At 35.9% G+C, this 25,143-nt stretch overlaps 2 protein-coding genes across 6 annotated transcripts in view; one reads left to right on the top strand and one right to left on the bottom strand.

Annotated features, from left to right (window-relative positions):
- LOC144975483 (DALR anticodon-binding domain-containing protein 3-like) overlaps window positions 1-23,383 on the bottom strand; it is a 32,155-nt gene extending 8,772 nt beyond the window's left edge. For both annotated transcript variants that reach the window (XM_078919611.1, XM_078919609.1), the window contains exons 1-10: window positions 23,144-23,383; window positions 20,084-20,212; window positions 17,583-17,758; window positions 15,788-16,014; window positions 15,118-15,200; window positions 14,570-14,662; window positions 11,137-11,198; window positions 10,348-10,406; window positions 9,800-9,882; window positions 9,004-9,124 (exon numbers count right to left, since the gene is read on the bottom strand). In XM_078919611.1, coding sequence (XP_078775737.1) covers window positions 9,004-9,124; window positions 9,800-9,882; window positions 10,348-10,406; window positions 11,137-11,198; window positions 14,570-14,662; window positions 15,118-15,200; window positions 15,788-16,014; window positions 17,583-17,758; window positions 20,084-20,212; window positions 23,144-23,344 — 1,234 coding nt within the window. In that variant the 5' untranslated portion in view covers window positions 23,345-23,383. The remainder of the gene's footprint in view (window positions 1-9,003; window positions 9,125-9,799; window positions 9,883-10,347; window positions 10,407-11,136; window positions 11,199-14,569; window positions 14,663-15,117; window positions 15,201-15,787; window positions 16,015-17,582; window positions 17,759-20,083; window positions 20,213-23,143) is intronic.
- Window positions 1-25,143, top strand: part of LOC144975480 (chitobiase-like) — a 69,725-nt gene that overhangs the window by 18,721 nt on the left and 25,861 nt on the right. For 2 of the 4 annotated variants that reach the window (XR_013645926.1, XM_078919604.1), the window contains exon 1: window positions 24,070-24,284. The exons of 1 other annotated variant lie outside the window; for it this stretch is intronic. The gene's annotated coding sequence lies outside the window, so the exon portion shown is untranslated. Of the gene's footprint in view, window positions 1-14,664; window positions 14,731-24,069; window positions 24,285-25,143 lie in introns of those variants that run through there. One more of the 4 variants, XM_078919606.1, reaches the window with a different exon arrangement.

The raw sequence follows: 25,143 nt of genomic DNA, 5'->3' as shown, positions 1-25,143 counted from the left end.
AATTAGTCTATTTTGGACGGAAAGAGTCAAATAGGGAACATGGAATTAATCAATTAGTCTATTTTGGACGGAAAGAGTCAAATAGGGAACATGGAATTAATAAATTAGTCTATTTTGGACTGAAAGAGTCAAATAGGGAACATGGAATTAATCAATTAGTCTATTTTGGACGGAAAGAGTCAAATAGGGAACATGGAATTAATCAATTAGTCTATTTTGGACTGAAAGAGTCAAATAGGGAACATGGAATTAATCAATTAGTCTATTTTGGACTGAAAGAGTCAAATAGGGAACATGGAATTAATCAATTAGTCTATTTTGGACTGAAAGAGTCAAATAGGGAACATGGAATTAATCAATTAGTCTATTTTGGACGGAAAGAGTCAAATAGGGAACATGGAATTATTCCGTCTACTTTAATGCTGATAGGAGCCACTTGGAGGAAGCGCTGCGTCACGTGATCACTTTTTAGCGTTGCTTTAGCGTTGATCACTGGAGCCCACCAACTTCAATTTGATTTAAATTCTATATTATTATTATTCTATATTTTCAAACGGAATTGTGTTCAATTTATATGTTGTGAATTCATTCATCTGGATAGTGTATATATTCGTAAAACTTGTGCAATTTTAAACAATAGTTTAACACCTATTTATCGCCTGCCATCTCGGTCCCTTTGTTTACAAACAATGAACGCCATTTTTGGTTCCGAGTCAGTGATGGAGAAAGAAACAATCGAGAGTAGCCGAGCGGACGATAAGAAAGGGAAAGGAGGTGGTGAAGTGAAAGACGGGGCGAGCGAGAAGGAATGTGTTGGGAAAGGAAGTGTAAGAGGTGTGAAGGGGAAAGGTAAAGGAAAGAAAACGGAGGGGAGCAGTTACGGTGCTGGTAGTAGTAGCGTTGGTAGCAGTGAACTGGACTTTAATGAAATAAAACAGCAACTCAGTGTGTTGATGGGATTGGTGCCAGTGGTGAGCCAAATGAAGGAGGCCTTTGACCGTTTTAATGAAATGGAGGAGGAAGATGCTAATGTCAATATTGGCCTTTCGCGGCCAATATGTAATGATGACATTGAGTCTGATCTTTCGCGATCAGGCAGTAAAGATGTAAGTAATGCTGACCTTTCGCGGTCAGGCAGTAAAGATGTAGAATGTAATGCTGACCTTTCGCGAATATGGACCTTTATTCTATAGAAGTCTTGAGTGTCAAAAAATTGAGGCTCTCAAACAAGTATATAACTTTGATAGATATATTAAAGTTTCAGTTCAATCTTTTATTGAATTAGAATGGTGGAAGTCTGAAGGCGTCCACAGTAAGAAACGATTACATATAGATAACCCTTCTTTTGTGATGAGAACTGATGCTTCAGGTCATGGCTATGGAGCAATTATGAATGATGTTGCCACACAGGGTATGTGGACGGAAGAAGAGCAGATGGATCACATCAACGTTCTAGAAATAAAAGCAGTTTATTTAGGACTTCAATCTTTGTGCAAAGATATTTCCAATTGTCACATTCGGGTAGAAGTAGATAATATGACAGCTGTTTCTTACATTAATAACATGGGGGGAACCCATTCAGTTAAATGCAATGACATCACACGAGAGTTAATTTTATGGTGCAAAACCAGGGGAATATGGATTTCAGCATGTCATATTCCCGGAGTGGAAAATACCATTGCTGATGATTATAGTAGAAAATTATCTATTCATACTGAGTGGTCGCTTAATCGAGCAGAGTTCAATAAGCTTTGTGATCATTTTGGAAATCCAGAAATTGATCTTTTTGCTTCTAGAACCAATTTTCTTATTCCCAAATATATGTCGTTATATCCTGACCCATCTGCCTGTGCCATTAATGCCTTTTATCATTTATGGGCTGGATTTGTGTATTTATTCCCTCCATTCAATATGATCCCCAGGGCTCTACAAAAGATACAACAAGACAAAGTATCGCGAGCGTTGGTGATAGCACCAATTTGGCAAACACAGACTTGGTTCCCCAAACTTATGACTATGCTGATAGCGCCCCGGTCCATCTAAAAGCCTCAAAACACCTATTGACATTGGCATCAGACAGGGCAGCTGTGCACCCTTTGTATCCAAAACTAAAGTTGATGGCTTGTCTCTTATCAGGGCAAAAATCCGGAAACAAGGAGTTTCCAAGCACGCCTTAAAAATAATTATGAAAAGTTGGCGTCGCAACACCCAAAAACAGTACAATAGTTACTTACTGAAATTTATCCAGTTTTGTGATGCTGATGGGGTGGACCCTATGAGTAAAAATGTTCAGACTACTATAGCTTTTTTGACAATATTATTTCAATCTGGATTGGGATACAGTGCCATCAATACAGCGAGGTCAGCAGTGTCAACATTGAACGAGACCGGTTCAGATCCGCTAGTGTGTAGATTTATGAAAGGTGTATTTCATTCTCGACCCACTCGTGCCCGTTACACTACTGTTTGGGACATATCTACTGTGTTAAATTATTTAAGATCACTTTCCCCTGCTCGTGATCTTAACCTTTTTATGTTAGGAGCCAAACTTCTTATGCTATGTGCTCTTGTTACGGGACATAGGTGCCAATCATTTCATGCCATGACTATTGAATCATCTTGTTTATCTATTCATGATAGCAAAGCTATATTCCATATTAGTAAATTGCTTAAACATAACTCGCCTTCTAATCCTCAAACAATTATTACACTCCATGCATTTAATGAGGACAGGCGGATTTGTGTTATGACATATCTACGAGCATACTTGAAATGGACTAGACCACTTCGATCTTCTAATAAATTGTTTATTAGCACCCTTAGCCCTCACTTAGGAGTCTCCAAGGATACACTGTCACGTTGGATTAGACTTATCCTAACCAAGTCAGGAGTGGATACTAACATGTTTAAAGCACACAGCACACGATCAGCATCTTGTTCTTCAGCAGCTAAGGGTGTAGATATATGGCATGTACTTAATACGGCAGGATGGAAAAGGGAGTCTACCTTTGCTCGATTCTATAAAAAGCCCATTGAATCTCATTCGGAATCTTTTGCAAATTCAGTACTATCCTCAAAACCTGCCCTGCTTTGAAATCTCCAAGTGGCTCCTATCAGCATTAAAGTAGACGGAATAATTAAAAAATTATACGAGTCTTACCTTGGGAAGACGAAGTATGATGATAATTATTCCGTCTCTTAATGCTGAAGGAGTCAATTGCCCTTCCCTCCCTTGCCCTTACTATTAATATGATTATAATTCTATATTGAGTATTATTGTTGTTTTTCGGTGAAATTGTGCTATATATTACACATGTGTAACCTATCGCGGGATAGTTCATAGAGTACTTAGTTTAGTTGTGTATTATCATTACTACACACTTGTTGTGGGCAGCTTTTTCGGAGTTAAATAGTGATCACGTGACGCAGCGCTTCCTCCAATTGACTCCTTCAGCATTAAGAGACGGAATAATTATCATCATACTTCGTCTTCCCAAGGTAAGACTCGTATAATTTTTTAATTAATCAATTAGTCTATTTTGGACTGAAAGAGTCAAATAGGGAACATGGAATTAATCAATTAGTCTATTTTGGACTGAAAGAGTCAAATAGGGAACATGGAATTAATCAATTAGTCTATTTTGAACTGAAAGAGTCAAATAGGGAACATGGAATTAATCAATTAGTCTATTTTGGACGGAAAGAGTCAAATAGGGAACATGGAATTAATCAATTAGTCTATTTTGGACGGAAAGAGTCAAATAGGGAACATGGAATTAATCAATTAGTCTATTTTGGACGGAAAGAGTCAAATAGGGAACATGGAATTAATCAATTAGTCTATTTTGGACTGAAAGAGTCAAATAGGGAACATGGAATTAATCAATTAGTCTATTTTGGACTGAAAGAGTCAAATAGGGAACATGGAATTAATCAATTAGTCTATTTTGGACTGAAAGAGTCAAATAGGGAACATGGAATTAATCAATTAGTCTATTTTGGACTGAAAGAGTCAAATAGGGAACATGGAATTAATCAATTAGTCTATTTTGGACTGAAAGAGTCAAATAGGGAACATGGAATTAATCAATTAGTCTATTTTGGACTGAAAGAGTCAAATAGGGAACATGGAATTAATCAATTAGTCTATTTTGGACTGAAAGAGTCAAATAGGGAACATGGAATTAATCAATTAGTCTATTTTGGACTGAAAGAGTCAAATAGGGAACATGGAATTAATCAATTAGTCTATTTTGGACTGAAAGAGTCAAATAGGGAACATGGAATTAATCAATTAGTCTATTTTGGACTGAAAGAGTCAAATAGGGAACATGGAATTAATCAATTAGTCTATTTTGGACTGAAAGAGTCAAATAGGGAACATGGAATTAATCAATTAGTCTATTTTGGACTGAAAGAGTCAAATAGGGAACATGGAATTAATCAATTAGTCTATTTTGGACTGAAAGAGTCAAATAGGGAACATGGAATTAATCAATTAGTCTATTTTGGACTGAAAGAGTCAAATAGGGAACATGGAATTAATCAATTAGTCTATTTTGGACTGAAAGAGTCAAACAGGGAACATGGAATTAATCAATTAGTCTATTTTGGACTGAAAGAGTCAAATAGGGAACATGGAATTAATCAATTAGTCTATTTTGGACTGAAAGAGTCAAATAGGGAACATGGAATTAATCAATTAGTCTATTTTGGACGGAAAGAGTCAAACAGGGAACATGGAATTAATCAATTAGTCTATTTTGGACTGAAAGAGTCAAATAGGGAACATGGAATTAATCAATTAGTCTATTTTGGACTGAAAGAGTCAAATAGGGAACATGGAATTAATCAATTAGTCTATTTTGGACGGAAAGAGTCAAATAGGGAACATGGAATTAATCAATTAGTCTATTTTGGACTGAAAGAGTCAAATAGGGAACATGGAATTAATCAATTAGTCTATTTTGGACTGAAAGAGTCAAATAGGGAACATGGAATTAATCAATTAGTCTATTTTGGACTGAAAGAGTCAAATAGGGAACATGGAATTAATCAATTAGTCTATTTTGGACTGAAAGAGTCAAATAGGGAACATGGAATTAATCAATTAGTCTATTTTGGACTGAAAGAGTCAAATAGGGAACATGGAATTAATCAATTAGTCTATTTTGGACTGAAAGAGTCAAACAGGGAACATGGAATTAATCAATTAGTCTATTTTGGACTGAAAGAGTCAAATAGGGAACATGGAATTAATCAATTAGTCTATTTTGGATTGAAAGAGTCAAATAGGGAACATGGAATTAATCAATTAGTCTATTTTGGACTGAAAGAGTCAAATAGGGAACATGGAATTAATCAATTAGTCTATTTTGGACTGAAAGAGTCAAATAGGGAACATGGAATTAATCAATTAGTCTATTTTGGACTGAAAGAGTCAAATAGGGAACATGGAATTAATCAATTAGTCTATTTTGGACTGAAAGAGTCAAATAGGGAACATGGAATTAATCAATTAGTCTATTTTGGACTGAAAGAGTCAAATAGGGAACATGGAATTAATCAATTAGTCTATTTTGGACTGAAAGAGTCAAATAGGGAACATGGAATTAATCAATTAGTCTATTTTGGACTGAAAGAGTCAAATAGGGAACATGGAATTAATCAATTAGTCAATTTGGACTGAAAGAGTCAAATAGGGAACATGGGATTAATCAATTAGTCTATTTTGGACTGAAAGAGTCAAATAGGGAACATGGAATTAATCAATTAGTCTATTTTGGACTGAAAGAGTCAAATAGGGAACATGGAATTAATCAATTAGTCTATTTTGGACTGAAAGAGTCAAACAGGGAACATGGAATTAATCAATTAGTCTATTTTGGACTGAAAGAGTCAAATAGGGAACATGGAATTAATCAATTAGTCTATTTTGGACTGAAAGAGTCAAATAGGGAACATGGAATTAATCAATTAGTCTATTTTGGACTGAAAGAGTCAAATAGGGAACATGGAATTAATCAATTAGTCTATTTTGGACTGAAAGAGTCAAATAGGGAACATGGAATTAATCAATTAGTCTATTTTGACATGACTTTGAAGTTTCAACCAGTCACAAGCACAGAATCCTGCTATGAAGGATACAAAAAAAAAATGCTTAACCCTCTCGTGTTCAGATTATTTTTGGGGGAGTAGATAATGAGTTCCCTATATGGCCATGTCAATCATGTAGACATCCTTTGATGATATAAGCTTACTCTTTGATATCTGTAGTCGCCTTTTCGTTTTCTACGGTCACTCATGGCTAAACTCCGCCCAGAAACGATTTCATAGGTCCGTCCATCACCAAATTTCAAACTTTTGTTCTCGTGAGTTCTTAAGTTTTTTGACCGAAGAACGATTGGCTACTGAGCATCTTGACCCTTCAACGATTGGTCGTTCTGGCAGCTCACGTGTCAACAGCCGTCAACAATGAATTGAATCATCGTTGAAGCAGTGGAAGACGGCCATGGAATAGTTGCGTCACATCGCCATGTTGTTGAATAAATTATCCAGGCATGGTCGATAGGTAAAAAAGCCAAATTATGTTCTAGTTACATTTGAAACAAACAAAGTATATCACTGATCTCGTCTCTTTGAGATAAAAAGAATGATATAAAAATCAAGAAAATCGGCCGATAAATAAAAAAGTTGCTAAAAAAAGCTAAAATAAACAAAAGCAATTTTTAAAATCAAATTTATTCGTAAAACAGTTGGTTTTCAACCGATTTTTATGAAATAAAGACCAATGTACTTCTTTTTTCAAGCTGATTTCAGCAATGTGACTTTCAAATTCCTCAGAATTATATTTTTTACTTTTAGATTTTAGCTTTTAGGCCTACTCAATAAGGTGTTATATTCCTTGCATAACAATAGCGTAATACATCGACGGGGAGAAGCGTCTTTGTTTCGGCCAGCTGGATAGATAGCCTGTGATTGGTCGAAGACTTTGAGATGCTTGATTCACAATTCTACACGAACGGACCCCGGCGGTCTATCAAAGAGGTGTAACAAATTTATTTACCGACTATTTTTCTTGGTGCTAAAATTACAAAGTAATAATTTCGCATCAGAAAAAATAACTCTGAAGTTCCTATCTCTTTATTACAATAAAATTGATACCTCGAATGACAAAATCGACCCACAAATAAGGGAGTTATAAATTATTCATAATATTTTTTAAAGTTTACAATAATTGTCTTCACAGTCATTTTTCATCACCAAAGTCGTAATTTTTTACCGATTTTTACAAAACAAAGTGCAATGTCAATGATTTTCACTCGCAAATAAAATAGGATTTAAATCGCAATTTCTGAAACGTATTTTCTTTTCTGTCGGCAAATTTATAAAAATCAAAGCTGAAAACACCCTGCGGCAGTGACAGGGCCTGTCATTTCCTTCACAACGATTGGATTTTACTTACTGAGGCCAGTCTTGACTACCCCGCCCATGAATATTATGCCGTTGTCGGTTTTTGTCGGGTTGAATCTTAAAGAGTTAATATAAAATAGAATTAACACTAATACAGTTCAACCTCTCGATATCGACAACCCCTGGATAGCGGCATTGACCTCAGGTCCTGATTTTTTTGTTATATGTTATTAGTAATAAAACACCCAAAATAGCAACATTCATTTTAGTAAAACCCTTGTTTAGTGACATCGTTATCAATAATCGGCAGTCGATACCGATGTTTTATATCCTATACGGCAATCCTTGATATATTGGGGAAAACAATAATAGCGTCTTTCACTTTAATTATTTTCATTTGAAAAATCAGTTGTTTTTCTAAACATCAGACCAAATTTGATATTATTGCAGTTAATTCCAATTTTTTTATTTTTTTCTTGTTTTTTAGTATTGCAAGATGTGGATCTACTAATTTTAAGCGCTTGTAAATTTTGGTGCACCTAAATAAAAATTTCGATATTCAAAACTCATCAGTATCACATGGATTTTAATTAAAATCAAAACTAGATGAGAGCATCTGTGATCTTGTGTGGTATTACAATATTGGCACTTGATTTTCTAGATTTATTCTTAGATTTATTAAATGGGGCTCAAGTACCATTTATGATCAAAACAATGACAATACACATTGGAGAGTGAAAGCGTAACTGGTATACCCTTTGTAAACAGGAGAAATACTTGTTCTAGCGTTGTTGGGCCATATATTCGCATAGGCACCGGTTCACACAACGCGCTGTTTTGTATTCACCGGTCTAACCACTCCATCTTGAAAACACTGGAATAAAGACACCCCTGGATAATGACATAATTTTTTGGTCCCAGGCGATGTCGTTATCCAGGGGTTGCACTGTACAATAATTATACATCGATGATTTACAAGAAAAAAAAATATCATCTCTCAAAAGAAGGAATTATACCTTTGACTGTCTCCCTCTCAGCTAAGGATCTCTGCCAGGCTCAGGAAAAAACAATAAACAAGCAATATCAATCAAGAACAAAGACAGAAAGCAACATGAAAAGGGAAAACAGATGCAGGAGAAAGAAAAACACAACAAAAGTGACCTCTCTGCCCACCATGGGAGGTCCTGGACCCTAGCCAGATTCCAGTACAAGAACATAAAGCCATTTATGATAGGACCAACTAGCCGTTCTCTGAAAAAAAAAACAACATGTATTTAAAATTTTGGCCATAAATCTCCTCCTTCAAATATCAATCAATTAAAATGACCCTAATTGGCAAAATACACTCAGACCTGGGACTTCAATAAATCGATACTTGAAGGATGAGTTTTCTGGCCATGTTGAAATGATAATACAGGAAATAGATGAAATAATAAGGTTGGGGTCAAAGGTTGTGACTGTGGACTGATGTAAAACCCATTGGCCTAAGACGATACTATCCCCCTGTCCTCCATCGTCTATGCTACCAATAAAGGTTATTCCATCCACCACATTCACTACAGTAAAGGATAGACTTCAATAAAAACCCACCGTTTTCCACCCCTTGATGGAATAGTCTCAGTAGAGTGGCCAAGCGTGCTGTGTTGTACAACACAAAAGCTCCAAGGCGATTCTCAGCTGTGCTGCCATTGCAAAGGGCATCTAGTTTGAGCTGTGTTGACAGAGAAACAGTAAAGAACACAATTTTTGAGCATTACACGTTATGTACTGTTGTTACAATGTGTGTGTGTGTACGTGTGTAGTTGAGAGAGTGAGATTGTGTGTGAATGAGAGAGAAAGAAAGATAAAGGCAGTATTCTGGCTGTAGTCGGACAAGGGCCATCCCTGTAAAAGGGAAAAAGCAAGCTGCACATTTAATTTGATAAATAAAGATTTGTGTTCAGGCCTAAAATGAAACTATTTTGGACAACAGTGAATTTACATAGAAATAAGAAAATAATAGTTTCATATGTCATTGAGCTAGTGAAAAAAAAAAAAAAAAGAATTTCAAAGAACGTTTCTGAAAAGGTATGGCAAATAAGAAAGCACGTTTTAAAATCACAGACAAAAAGCCAGTTTTCCTATCATGCATCTTTCATAACCCAGGATAAGGGTATCGCAATCGCAAGCCAAACTGAAGATATTTTGTTTTCTAAAAATAACTAAAAAGATATTTTTAAAAAAATCATTTGCATATTGGATAACAAAAAAAAAAAAAAGGCCCAAACATTGATTTTCTTTTGTCTCTCTGCTGTACAATTATTTTTATCTTACAAAAATAAAATCATGAAAATAGAATGAAAATATAAATAAACCATCAATGAATGAAAATGAAGAAAAGACGAACAGGGCAATGCATGGCAGTTCCCAGCACTTCAATTTTTATTCCTGCTTGAGACAGCTCATTTATTCTAGTCTTCCATTCTGGACCTGTAGAAATAGGGGGATAATAATAATAATAATAATAATAATAATAATAATAATAATAATAATAATAATGATGATGATGATGATGATGATGATGATGATGATGATGATAATAATGATAATAATAATAATAATGATAATAATAATAATAATAATAATAATAATAATAATAATAATAATGATGATGATGATGATGATGATGATGATGATGATGATGATGATGATGATGATAATAATACTATAATTTTCAGCATTAATGTCAATGTGATATAAAACCGTCACCAGGTGACGGGTGACATAGATCTACCATAAATCTCACAAGCTGTGGATTGTAAAAAGTCATGAAAAAAAATGAATAGAAAAGCTTTGAAAATGAATAGAACGCTTTGGGGTCAAAACCCTTCTTCAGCCAATAACATGACTTAAAATCCAGACAGACGACATGCTTTGTTCATGAATAAATCTCACCTTCACATTTGATTCCGTGACGCATTTCAGAGGCTTCTTTCATTTGCTGGAAACGAGAACTGAAAATAAAATAGAGGGAGACGAATATAATAGTAGACGAGACCCATGGACATTTAAAAGATGGACAGGTGTGGATGGCATCTTGGAAAATGTTTATTTATATATCAATAAAAAGCAACAAAATCTGACTGGCTAGAAAATGGTGGCTATTTTTTTATTGTGTGCATTTTTCTTTCAATTTTTAACAGTCATTATGTTTTCATAATGTGTATTAGTGGTGTAAATCGATGAAGGCACAATGAAATTGAAAGCAGCCTATTTATCAATTATAAATGTTTAAAGCCATGTGTAGGTGAGATTGTTTTGATTCTTTTAACTTCCACCAAAAAAAATGAGTAATTGGTTGTGAATTTTAATGGTTTTGGATGCATGGCAGTAGTAACTTCGATTAGCCATTTGTATTTTACTACATCTGCTTGAATGACAATTTGACCCAAAAAAGGAAAAAGTTGGATTTATATTCATGCGCATATAAAAAAAGATTACTTTTAATCAGTAAGCATTGAATACATTTTTTATTCAACGCATTCAGAGCATTTTTCAACGATTACGTATTTACGCCTTTCTTCTATCTCTATCCCCATATATATATATATATATATATATATATATATATATATATATATATATATATATATATATATATATATATATATATCGCTCTCCCCATATCTCTCTCTCTCTCTTGTCCAGTCCCTGTCTTCTAACTTTCTCCACTAATAATCCCACCTTTGAAATTGCTCCATAGTTATATCTTTATTGCAAACAACTGGACCCATTGTGAGATGAGACTGAGGAAATCAAAAGCAGACACAGGTAAACAAGCATTATAGATTGACATACACACGTTTTGAAAGTAACTGAAACTGCTTCATTAGATATTGGAAAGACACGGACAGCCGGTGAAGCGAGTGCTCTACCAACTAACCCATCGGCACTCCCTTATAAAGCAAGGGATATAACTCAGTATCTACAGGAGGCTGAAATCCAAGTTTTTCCACATCTGGCCTACACTTAGCACCTTGTGACTTTTGGTCATTTCCTTTCTTGAAAAGAAATAAAATTGATAGAAGGACTTTCAAAACTTGTCAATACAGAGATGCGTCTTACACCTTCTAAGTTTGTCTCATACATTGTGTGTTATTGTCAATACAGAGATGCGTCTTACACCTTCTAAGTTTGTCTCATACATTGTGTGTTATTGTCAATACAGAGATGCGTCTTACACCTTCTAAGTTTGTCTCATACATTGTGTGTTATTGTCAATACAGAAATGCGTCTTACACCTTCTAAGTTTGTCTCATACATTGTGTGTTATTGTCAATACAGAGATGAGTCTTACACCTTCTAAATTTGTCTCATACATTGTGTGTTATTGTCAATACAGAGATGCGTCTTACACCTTCTAAGTTTGTCTCATACATTGTGTGTTATTGACAATACAGAGATGCGTCTTACACCTTCTAAGTTTGTCTCATACATTGTGTGTTATTGACAAAGGGAAAACCGAAACTTCCACATCATGAGTGTTCGTAAATTAAAAAAAAAAAAAGAAGTTATTTGGCACCTTATGTTCCACCAAATTAAGTAAGTAAGCATTCCATGTTATTTGGCACCTTATGTTCCACCAAATTAAGTAAGTAAGCATTCCATGTTATTTGGCACCTTATGTTCCACCAAATTACGTAAGTAAGCATTCCATGTTATTTGGCACCTTATGTTCCACCAAATTAAGTAAGTAAGCATTCCATGTTATTTGGCACCTTATGTTCCATCAAATTAAGTAAGTAAGCATTCCATGTTATTTGGCACCTTATGTTCCACCAAATTAATTAAGTAAGCATTCCATGTTATTTGGCACCTTATGTTCCACCAAATTAAGTAAGTAAGCATTCCATGTTATTTGGCACCTTATGTTCCACCAAATTAAGTAAGTAAGCATTCCATGTTATTTGGCACCTTATGTTCCACCAAATTAAGTAAGTAAGCATTCCATGTTATTTGGCACCTTATGTTCCACCAAATTAAGTAAGTAAGCATTCCATGTTATTTGGCACCTTTGTTCCACCAAATTAAGTAAGTAAGCATTCCATGTTATTTGGCACCTTATGTTCCACCAAATTAAGTAAGTAAGCATTCCATGTTATTTGGCACCTTATGTTCCACCAAATTAAGTAAGTAAGCATTCCATGTTATTTGGCACCTTATGTTCCACCAAATTAAGTAAGTAAGCATTCCATGTTATTTGGCACCTTATGTTCCACCAAATTAAGTAAGTAAGCATTCCATGTTATTTGGCACCTTATGTTCCACCAAATTAAGTAAGTAAGCATTCCATGTTATTTGGCACCTTATGTTCCACCAAATTAAGTAAGTAAGCATTCCATGTTATTTGGCACCTTATGTTCCACCAAATTAAGTAAGTAAGCATTCCATGTTATTTGGCACCTTATGTTCCACCAAATTAAGTAAGTAAGCATTCCATGTTATTTGGCACCTTATGTTCCACCAAATTAAGTAAGTAAGCATTCCATGTTATTTGGCACCTTTGTTCCACCAAATTAAGTAAGTAAGCATTCCATGTTATTTGGCACCTTATGTTCCACCAAATTAAGTAAGTAAGCATTCCATGTTATTTGGCACCTTATGTTCCACCAAATTAAGTAAGTAAGCATTCCATGTTATTTGGCACCTTATGTTCCACCAAATTAAGTAAGTAAGCATTCCATGTTATTTGGCACCTTATGTTCCACCAAATGTAAGTAAGTTAAGCAATTCCCATGTTATTATTGGCACCTTATGTTCCACCAAATTAAGTAAGTAAGCATTCCATGTTATTTGGCACCTTATGTTCCACCAAATTAAGTAAGTAAGCATTCCATGTTATTTGGCACCTTATGTTCCACCAAATTAAGTAAGTAAGCATTCCATGTTATTTGGCACCTTATGTTCCACCAAATTAAGTAAGTAAGCATTCCATGTTATTTGGCACCTTATGTTCCACCAAATTAAGTAAGTAAGCATTCCATGTTATTTGGCACCTTATGTTCCACCAAATTAAGTAAGTAAGCATTCCATGTTATTTGGCACCTTTGTTCCACTAAATTAAGTAAGTAAGCATTCCATGTTATTTGGCACCTTATGTTCCACCAAATTAAGTAAGTAAGCATTCCATGTTATTTGGCACCTTATGTTCCACCAAATTAAGTAAGTAAGCATTCCATGTTATTTGGCACCTTATGTTCCACCAAATTAAGAAGTAAGCATTCCATGTTATTTGGCACCTTATGTTCCACCAAATTAGTAAGTAAGCATTCCATGTTATTTGGCACCTTATGTTCCACCAAATTAAGTAAGTAAGCATTCCATGTTATTTGGCACCTTATTTCCACCAAATTAAGTAAGTAAGCATTCCATGTTATTTGGCACCTTATGTTCCACCAAATTAAGTAAGTAAGCATTCCATGTATTTGGCAACCTTATGTTCCACCAAATTAAGTAAGTAAGCATTCATGTTATTTGGCACCTTATGTTCCACCAAATTAAGTAAGTAAGCATTCCATGTTATTTGGCACTTATGTTCCACCAAATTAAGTAAGTAAGCATTCCATGTTATTTGGCACCTTATGTTCCACCAAATTAAGTAAGTAAGCATTCCATGTTATTTGGCACCTTATGTTCCACCAAATTAAGTAAGTAAGCATTCCATGTTATTTGGCACCTTATGTTCCACCAAATTAATAAGTAAGCATTCCATGTTATTTGGCACCTTATGTTCCACCAAATTAAGTAAGTAAGCATTCCATGTTATTTGGCACCTTATGTTCCACCAAATTAAGTAAGTAAGCATTCCATGTTATTTGGCACCTTATGTTCCACCAAATTAAGTAAGTAAGCATTCCATGTTATTTGGCACCTTATGTTCCACCAAATTAAGTAAGTAAGCATTCCATGTTATTTGGCACCTTATGTTCCACCAAATTAAGTAAGTAAGCATTCCATGTTATTTGGCACCTTTCCATGTTATTATTGTTACTTCTTGGAGCTTCAAGTATCAATGCTTTTCTTTATGAATTGAAGTAAGATCTAACTTGATTGTTTTGCCTTCATAGAAGAAAAAAAAAGAATAATAAAAAAAATGGTTTATTTGACATAGGACTACCTGTTTGACTTTTGTCTGTGACACGCCACGATGGAGCAGGATAGTCTGTTGTAATCGGAAGACTTGGCTTTGTGGAACAATGTGGACCAGACTCTGTAAAATGATGCATGGTGGAAACAGTATGAAATATCACAGACCGATATCTGAACTAAGATTGAGTGGTACAGGGTTTTTATTATTATTATTATTATTATTATTATTATTATTATTGTTATTATTATTATCATTCATATTATTATTATTATTATTATTATTATTATTATTATTATTATTATTATTATAAAAATTGTTTACAGAAATCAGATGTCATTTAATTTTATAGAAGAGCTAATGGAAATAATAATAACTTATGAGGGCATTATACAAATAGACGGTGAATCCTTACAACTTCCATATCAAAACCTGATCTGTAATTGTTTGGAAATATTCATACAATATCTGGCAATTTGAACAATTTGGGTTTATAAATAAGAGACCAATCTATGAACAAAACAAAAACAAATTAACATTTTCATCGCTTACCTCATGTGGACAGTTTCATGACTCACCTCAAGTGAACACCCCACATCTAATCCACCAAAGGAAGCTGCACACTTTAAAATGTCTGTCATTTTCCCATCCGGAGTGAAAACTGTTTTGGAAAATATTTTTATAAAAATTGTTTTAACTGTGATGCCATTGTAGAAGTAAATATGAGATTAGAAAATGCTCTGATATTTTCTAGACAAAAACACGGTCAGCCCATCATTGCGCTCCAGTCAGGGAAAATGGGTGATCCACGGAGTCCCATCTTGTGCATAGCCAGATTCTGACACTCACTATCACCTTCTATCCAAGGGAAGAAAAGTTACAAGCAGAGAGATTTTCAAGGCCCAATCATTTTGTTGATTGCAGTTGCCATTTTAAAAATACATAAAACTGTAGATCACAATATTTCTATATCTGAAGCTCAGATCTTAGAGAAATCATGTCAACCAATTACAGAAGGAATGTTCAATGAATGAAAAACTACACTAGAAACATTCTCAATTTTACAAAAGACAAAGGGATAGAAAATCATGTTAAATCAAATTTCAGCAATTAATAAAAAGTAGGATCGAAAATGTAACTGAAAATGATTGTTGAAATGTAATTAACAATTGGCAGAAACGTAAATTCCTTACAATTAATAAAACTAGACATTTTTGTAAAATATATAATGAATATAATAAACATTACCTTCCACTTTATTTAAATTCTTATCCAATCCATCTTTTCCAACACAAAACATTTCTTCTTGTATTATGGATTGAAGATTTATTTCTCTATCATTGACAACTCCATCCTCCCTATGCTTGGCTGAGAGAGCTTTTGCCATGGAGATGAATTTTTCAATTTTGGAGGTGTCATCAGATCTGGATGAAACCTCAGCATCCTTTGATCTTTCCTGACATAACACTTTATACCTGGATTGGACACAAAGACTGAATTTTAAATGAAAGTACAGGAAGTCATGCTGGCTGGTTATTGTCACAGATATCGGCACTAGAAGACGTCCATGTTGTTTTGAAGAACCAGGGAAGGATTTAATTCCATTGTATTCAAACTTTAAGGATCTGCCATCTAAAGTGGATTGACAAATATGGACAGATTTTCAACATCCTAACTTAGAGAATTCCTGTTATCCTGACCATCCAACCTCTCAGGATTTCAACCTTTTGCATTTATTCAAGAATTCAAGTAAATCTTTTTTGTTTTTGTTTTTGTTTTGAGAAATCAATTTCATTTCCAAAATTCCCCGAATTACTTCATACTGATGTCTATTTGTGTCATTACATTGAAAATATGACCTTTTATTTCTTTGTTTTTAGGGGTTTTACAACGTCTGTGACCTTATAAGGTAATTTCAGCGCCAGTAGAAAACCAGAAGATTAAATCATCATATACATCATATTCCACAAGCAATCCATCAATGTGCCTATTTTGGTATTACCTAATGGTCTCATCCAGGCACAGGCAAAGGATTCCGCCTGTGGATAATTCTCACAAATGTTTACAAACTATAATATATTCAAAACTTATAATACATAACAAAGAGATGATTTATAATGAAAAAAAATCATCACTCTCTCTCTCTCTCAGAAAAAAAAAAAAGAAAAAAAAAGAAGTTCTATGCATTTGACTGTATTCTTCTCAGCTAAGATTCCGTGCCAGGACCAGGGCAATCTCAAATCCAGAACAATGACAGAGAGCAACATGGAAAGAGAAAACACACATGGGGGATAGAAGACACTCTCTGCCCACCATGGGAAGTCAGAAAACCCTGCCTAGAAAATGACCTTTAGACACAGGCTCAATCCGATAATGATACAATTTTATCAAATTTCACTGAAGTCTTTTTTTTTTGTTTGTTTGTTGCTTTAGGTCTCTCCCAACACAATTGGGGTTATATGAGAGACCGCTGAAACAAAAAAAACAAGCAATCTAACAAAAATAGTACAAATGTAAATCAAAATCATAACCTAAAGATATCATAAGCTAAATTATAAACAACCAAGAACAAACAGGCAGAAGATTTACAGAAAAAAAATAATCCCCTGTCAAAAATACAATCACAAACCAAAGAAGCAGGATAGGCTAGTAAAGAGAAGAAGAAACGACATCACTATCGGATCGTACACCCATGCGAACATCATAGGTATATGATTCAAGGGTGATGCTCCCATCCAACCACCCACTGAAGTCTTTAAAGTAAATTAATCACATTAAATTGACAGAGCATTGATGACAATACCCAGTGGTAAAATGTTTATTTTCTATTAAAGTGTTTCAAATCCATTTAAATGTGATCGACACCCCCAATCTGCAGGTAAGTTAGTAAAAATCAGATAATGAAAATCGAAATTTAAGTCAAATACCAATGCTTTGTTGAGGACAGGCAATACAATGTAATATACACAAGAGTTGAGTGAAATGACTGTAATCATTACTAATGGTAAAAATGAGATGATGAAGAAATCAATATGTAGCTTACCCACAAGCTTCGAGAAGCCGTTTGACATGAGCCTGTATATAAAACATCCGCATGAGACTAGGAGATTCAGTCATCAATCCTATATGACTTTGGCCACTGGCCATAAAAGGCTGTAGCCTTAGGGCACATCCTTGACCTTTGCTGCAACGTCCATAATTCACACCTTTTGTATGGACCTGGAATAGTAGAAATAGGCGCATCAGCTAAAACGGGACATAACTAAGCCAAATGGACCTGCTCCACATGTCCAGCAATCATACATTGGAACAAGAGAATTGGCTCTGTCATCAATGAGAATTTTATAAATTGTTTACAGTATCTTCAAAGAAAGTTTAACATCCATTGTCTGTTTTGTGCACAGGTCTCAAATCGGAATTTTCAGAAGATAAAAAAAAGGAACATTGTGCAGCTTTCGCTGAATGCACATTTTATCAGAAATAAAGAGGAGCATGTTTGTCCCTATTAAGACAATACTGGGACAATATAAAATTATGAACATCTACATCCTTCCCTTACCTTAGGCCTAGTTCCTCACGTGTCTTTGACACATTGGGCCATCCAGATTTGCCATTCCTCCATTTGTACATACACATCCTTCCTTTACCTTAGGCCTAGTTCCTCCCGTGTCTTTGACACATTGGGCCATCCAGATTTGCCATTCCTCCATTTGTACATACACATCCTTCCTTTACCTTAGGCCTAGTTCCTCCCGTGTCTTTGACACATTGGGCCATCCAGATTTGCCATTCCTCCATTTGTACATCCACATCCTTCCCTTACCTTAGGCCTAATTCCTCCCGTGTCTTTGACACATTGGGCCATCCAGATTTGCCATTCCTCCATTTGTACATCCACATCCTTCCCTTACCTTAGGCCTAATTCCTCCCGTGTCTTTGACACATTGGGCCTTCCTGATTTGCCATTCCTCCATTTGTACATACACATCCTTCCCTTACCTTAGGCCTAGTTCCTCCCGTGCCTTTGACACATTGGGCCATCCTGATTTCTTCTTCTTCTTCTTCGTTCCCGTCACGTCACATGGTCAGTCCGGTCTGGTGAATGAAGCCCACAGTGGTCCTGAGGTCGTCCTCACTGCCGTACAGCTTCTTTGAGTATGGGGTTGGATCAGGCCAGAAGTTCCTTCTCAACTGGTTGTACCTTGGACATTCCATTAGGACATGATGTCCATTTTCATTTTCAAGTCCGCAGTCACATTGTCCAGAGGCACCTGCTCTGGACATCCTCCACATATGTTCCTTTAACTGGTTGTGTCCAGTTCTCAGTCTGAAGATGATGACCTGTTCCTTTTTGTTGAGCACCTTGATTGGGTCATTCATGTTGTATTCTGGGTGCTATCCTGATTTGCCATTCCTCCATTTGTACATCCACATCAGTTGGCAATAATTTCCATAAAGGATCAACAAAGTATATCTATCTTATCTTATTATAAATGAGGAAAGATTAGGGAAGAACTAAAACAACTATGGATTAGGCCCTTCGATTCAGACAATATATAATTAATGAATCTTATCTATCAATTTACACTATTTACCATGAATTTTGAAGATACAAAGATACTACTAGGAAAAGAACTATTTGTTAGTCCAGCACCAGAATTCAACAGTGTAAAAAAATATCCGATAGATGGAACTTAGTTCCATTTCATTCAGAATCAGTCAGCTGAAAGGCATTCTTTTGTACTAACACCCTTGCAATATCTGTGTTATTGTCTGTTTCAAGGTACTCATTCACATCTGAGTTGACTGGGGAGAGATGTGTCATATGTTTTACCCAAGAGCACAACATCACTCATCTGGAACTGATCACACTTGATATTGCTTGACTTTTGTGACAAGGCACCGAACCACTTGTTCTGCTTCAGTTGTCCCTGACTATAGAATCTGTGATGTGGCGGCTATGTGGTCTTGTGGTATGACACTTGTTTTTAGATCAGAAGGTCCTGGGTTCGAGCCTCCCTCGGTGCATAGTTGAGTCCTTGGAAAAGGTTCTTTACTCATATTCTCTCACCGTACTCAGGTTTACAATGAGCGTTTTTACTTTCAGCAAAAAAAAATTGTAATTACGTCTGTCGGGCGTCATGTCCTGTCCTAAATGTTAAGTGTTGATCAGAGACCCATTGTAAAGTGCTTTGAGTACGTTTAGTGGATATTGTGCTATATAAAAGCTCAATTTTTTATCTTTTAGCCACCATGATAGAATTCTGCTGTTTGGTCTCGTGAATTCTACGATGCTAGAATCTGTGCATTGTAAAACGTAATGTATGATAATAAAAATATCAGCAACAATTGTTATGGTAGAATAAGGGTTTTTTTACCTGAAATATTCAGTTGATATTTTTGCTATAGGTTGAAGGAGGATTTTGAACCCAAATTCCGTGTTGTTATATTCCTTTTTGTACACAGCTATTTGGCCTTATGGTTTCTGTTTTGAATTTTAGAAAAAGGCATTTTGTAATGCCTATAATAGTACTTAGTACCCACCTCTTTGAGGACATTCAGAATGACACTTGGTCTGTCCAAATGCAACGTTACAAAATTGTATTTGTCTTGACTTATGGTTTTGATGGGAAGAGTTTCACCATGTAGTTCTTCTTGGACACATTGTAAAACCTGAGGAAAAATGAGTATTGTTCTAAACTTTGATATCTTACAGAAATTGTCGACCTGTGAACTGCTGTACTCTGGAAAGACACATATTAAAGAATTTGACCAGAAATCTTGGCCTTCATTCAAATATCGATCAATTTAATTGACTCTCATCTTGGTAAAAATTCTTAAACATAGAGTCAGAGCCATGGAATAATAATTGATAACAGACTCAGCTAATTTAATTTGAACTTTAAGATTATTACACCTCATAAAATTTATAATACAATAAAAAGTCTTAAATAGTAGTATTTATTGGATACTGCAACTGCTCTGTAACTGTAATTAATTCTTGAATAAAATGTGTCGTAATAATAATAAAAACAATTCACTGCTGGACGTTTACTACTAAGAATCAAGAAAGTGAAAACACCTTTAGATAGTCTGATTAGCTATTGGAAAAGTGAAGCGCTAGTTTGGGTTAAAATTTGAATAACACAATTTCACATAATCACTGTTGCTTTATTATTCACAGTATCCGAACAGTTCTGGCATCTTTTTCAAAAGCAGAGATCAAACTTTCTTTTGGTGTGATTGAAATCAATGTAGACACATTATGTAAAAAATTATACGAAGTGACTATTTCTCCAAATGGTCGGGAAAATAAACTTGATGTCTATTTCTCCAAACGGTTTCCATTCTCAGGATTTTTTTTTGGTTATTTATTGTGAGAGTGTCTGTGTGAATGATGGATGTGAGTTCATTTTTTGGTGGGTTTTCTTTTGCCAGTGCTTGGGTGCTCTGTCTTTTATTCCAAACTTTCAGTTAGACTTCTATCCTTGAATTTGTGCGATCCTGTCTTTCAACCTCTGTTCCTGTCTTGAGACTTTGGCTTTGTTATTTAGGTTTACTTCTGTTCTCTTTTTGATAGTGCAGCACGAAGAACAAAAGTGAACACGCTATGAAATATTCGCTATAGTACAACTATTTGATAAAATCCATCTAAAAAACACTAGCTTGATGATTCGTGAGAATTCCCTGCCCACTCAAGTTGAGCATTTTCATTTACTTTTGCATCGACATCGCGTCCATAACCCATCAGCTACTGGAGTCTAGCCGACCATTCGGAGAAATAGAGTTCAAGTTTATTTTCCTGAGCGTTCGGAGAAATAAAGGCCAAAATTATAATTTGAAAAAAAATGACGTCTTTTTAAAACGTAATTTTTTTCAAAACAGCGAGTCAGTGAGTGAGTGGAATACTAAATTGTGAGTAGATAGAAAACTTTGGAACCGTTTATCATAGATCAGAAAGTAAGGTATCATATTAAATGGTGTTTAAAGGCATATCTGCCTATGCAATAAATTAATTATTAATTTTTACTTTTGAAAAAAATATCAAACTCAAAACCTTATCTTAATCTTATTACTGTCTTATTAAAATTAAAAACTTCGGAGTGACTATTCTCACCCCCGGGATGAGAATAAAAAATCGATCGAGCTCTCACCCCTGGGATGAGAGTAGAGGTCCTCGCCACTTCTCGCTATTCTCACCCCTGTTAACCAACATGTAGGGAGGGTAGGTAGCCTAGCCTAGCCGCCACCCCTTCTCGCTATTCTCATCTCATATTACTATTACCTAACCAACAGCCAGATATAAATTGAGACAGGGGAGAGAAAAAAAAAGAGAAGGGGGGGGGGGGGAAGAGACGAAATAGAAAGTGGAGAAGAAAGAGAAGAAGAAAATACCAACAAATTAAAATAGAGAAAGAGGGGGGATGGGGAGAGGGCGAGAGAGATATGAAATTTTGAGTGGACGAGAGAAAGGAAATACAAACAATATAAAAGATGTAGAGAAATAAAGTTTGGGGTAGGGGGAGGGAGAGAGCGAGAAAATATAAACAAGTTAACCTAACGTAGGGAGAAATTGAGACAGCTAAGTCAACACAAAATAATAATATGCCCATAAAAGGAGAGAGAGAGAGAGAGAGAGAGAGAGAGAGAGAGAGAGAGAGGAGAGAGAGAGAGAGAGAGAGAGAGAGAGAGAGAGAGAGAATCCCATCGACAGATTTCCAACAATGATTCCCATATCTCAAGCCAGCCAGTCTACATTTTAAATGCACGACATATATGTTCACCCTCCTTTCGTCCAGTACCACGAGAGATTTGATGATCAGGTGAGAGTAGTGAGGAAGGCGGGGGGATGAGAATAGCGAGAAGGGGCGGGGCTGCATGTTCACCCTCCTTACGTCCAGTACCACTAAAAGTAGTAACGAGAGAGATGATGATGATCAGATGAGAGTAGTGAGGAAGGGGGGGGGTGTGTGCTAAGCTGACCCTACACAGGGATGAGAATAGCGAGAAGGGACGGCGGCTAGGCTAGGCTACCCTCCCTACCTGTTGGTTAACAGGGATGAGAATAGCGAGAGGATGGGGGGGGGGGGGGGGGTGTGCTAAGCTGACCCTACACAGGGATGAGAATAGCGAGAAGGGACGGCGGCTAGGCTAGGCTACCCTCCCTACCTGTTGGTTAACAGGGATGAGAATAGCGAGAGGATGGGGGGGGGGGGGAGGGGGGTGCTAAGCTGACCCGACACAGGGATGAGAATAGCGAGAAGGGGCGGGGCTGCATGTTCACCCTCCTTACCTCCAGTACCACTAAAAGTAGTCACGAGAGAGATGATGATGATCAGGTGAGAGTAATGAGGAAGGGGGGATGAGAATAGCGAGAAGGGACGGCGGCTAGGCTAAGGCTAGGCTACCCTCCCTGCCTGTTGGAGGGGTGAGAATAGCGAGAAGGGACGGCGGCTAGGCTAGGCTACCCTCCCTACCTGTTGGTTACAGGGGTGAGAATAGCGAGAAGGGGCAACTACCTCTATTCTCATCCCGGGGGTGAGAGCTCGATCGCTTTTCTATTCTCATCCCGGGGGTGAGAATAGAGGCAGCCTAAAAACTTACCTTTCGTGCCTGGTCTTCCTCGGTCTTTATAAAGCGAGGAAGAACTACGTCTCCACTTTTCAAATCTTTTAATTTTTGTTTCAGAGGAAGTTTTTCGAACTGTGAATTACTACTTTCTAAACATTTAACCAAACTTGTGTTGACAACAACTCTCAAAGATCGAAATACACTGTCTAGAAACGACAGATCCCAATCCATCATGTCTTGTGGTTGTTATTGTTTACACAGGAAACGAAAATATATTCGAAAAGTACGTTCAAAACTTCAAAGTCGAGAAAAAAAAATGGGAAAAACTGCAGCTCTCTACAAAGACGGATATTTAATATCCAACAATAGTGCGCAATTGTTTATCAAATTTTTTGTGTTTTGATTGGCATTAACAATAAAAAATATCATATATTGCTTAATACATTAAAGCCGACAAAGGGAACCATTCAGTTATGGGATAAGAAGGAAAATTGTTGTCATATAACCGGTCACCCTAAATAGCCACACCAAGATTTACACACCCGGATTGCCAATTTGGCGTTTTAAAGATTTAAAAAAAAAAAACATTTTAAAAAATCAACAGAATGCATTTTTGATACCATTTGGTATAGAATCACTTAATTTTTTATGCTCTATCGATGTAATGCGATTACGTAATTACTAGCATCATCTGCCTGCCAGCTATGAAACGTACTAACACATAAAACGTTTTACCCTTAATCGATTTGTCTGATAGATATATTATCCGAACACCAAATTATATGCAAATTGTCACCCTTTGATTGGCAAGACGAGGACAATCTTTCCTTTTCTAATAAAGATACAAAACTGTGGCAGCGGATCAAGATAATAAAGATTTAATTCCACCGTTATGTGCATTTTAGTATAAAAATTGATGCCCGAACATTGTTTGGCATTTTTTTTTGCAGATTTAATTTGGCAATCCTGCAACTACACACACACACACTACACACTCCTCACTTCTCACTCTACTCATCTGTCGTTTCTTCATTCTTCACTTCAATCAATCTGATCATTCATTCCATTCGAAAAGTGATAAGCATATAGATGCTCACAGCCGTGGGACACTATAGCACAAACAGTCAGCCAACCCACTTTACTTTATAAATTATAAACCGTTGTCACTGTGACTGTAAGTACTAACTTTTTGTTTTGTTTGACTTTTGGTTGTCGCTTAGACTTAGACTTCTTCTTAATTCTTAGATAATCAAGTCTAAGTGCAATTGGGGTTTAAATTACTTATCCCGACTCATCCCCGTGTCTGCGTCTAGGCTGTCTTTATTTCCAAACTTACGTCGGAGACCGCGATAGTTTTAGTAAGTAGACTTAGACAGCGGGAAGAATATTTTGGCCAGGTTTTTCAGTAAATTTTTAGCACAACACCAACATTAACATAAGCGCTAAAACAGTGTTTAGGTAACAATGATTTTTTAAAATGTTGAGCATAAGAATGATGTTGGAAACTGATGCAAATCATGGTTCACTGTTCAGTTCTTTACAGTTGGGGAGAAACGCTCGTTGATATATTTTGGTCCTATACTATTACTAGATAGACTCTAGATATTATGTCAATTAATATTAATATGGAAGTTCTTCCCAATTTGTTTTCATTACATTGGAGATCCGCCACTTTGTTTGGCTATTTGCAGGGGAAGTTTTTTTGTTTTTTTTTTAGTTCTTTACAGTTAGGGGGAACGCCCCCATTTGGACATTTTTTGGTCAGTTTATTTAAATTGGAGATCCGCCGTTTTTATTGTTTGCACTACTTTCAGGGGGAGGGGTTCTTCCCTTACCCTTCTTATTCACCTCACATTCTTTTCTGACCCCTTTCCCTATGTACTTCTTTGTCTCTTTAAATTGACTCAAAATATTGAATTTATTGAACAGTTTATAAAGACACATTTTATGTTGGAAGGAGATTGATTGTTCCGCCAAAAGTAGCAAAATGGTCTGGACAAAGAACAATTGTACTCAAATCAAAAATATAGAAA

The sequence above is a fragment of the Berghia stephanieae genome, chromosome 6 (genome assembly GCF_034508935.2).
Source record: "Berghia stephanieae isolate SIO BIC M18660-M18661 chromosome 6, UCSD_Bste_1.3, whole genome shotgun sequence".
Classification (NCBI taxonomy): Eukaryota; Metazoa; Mollusca; class Gastropoda; order Nudibranchia; family Aeolidiidae; genus Berghia; species Berghia stephanieae.
This window is presented reverse-complemented; position numbering and strand designations above follow the sequence as displayed.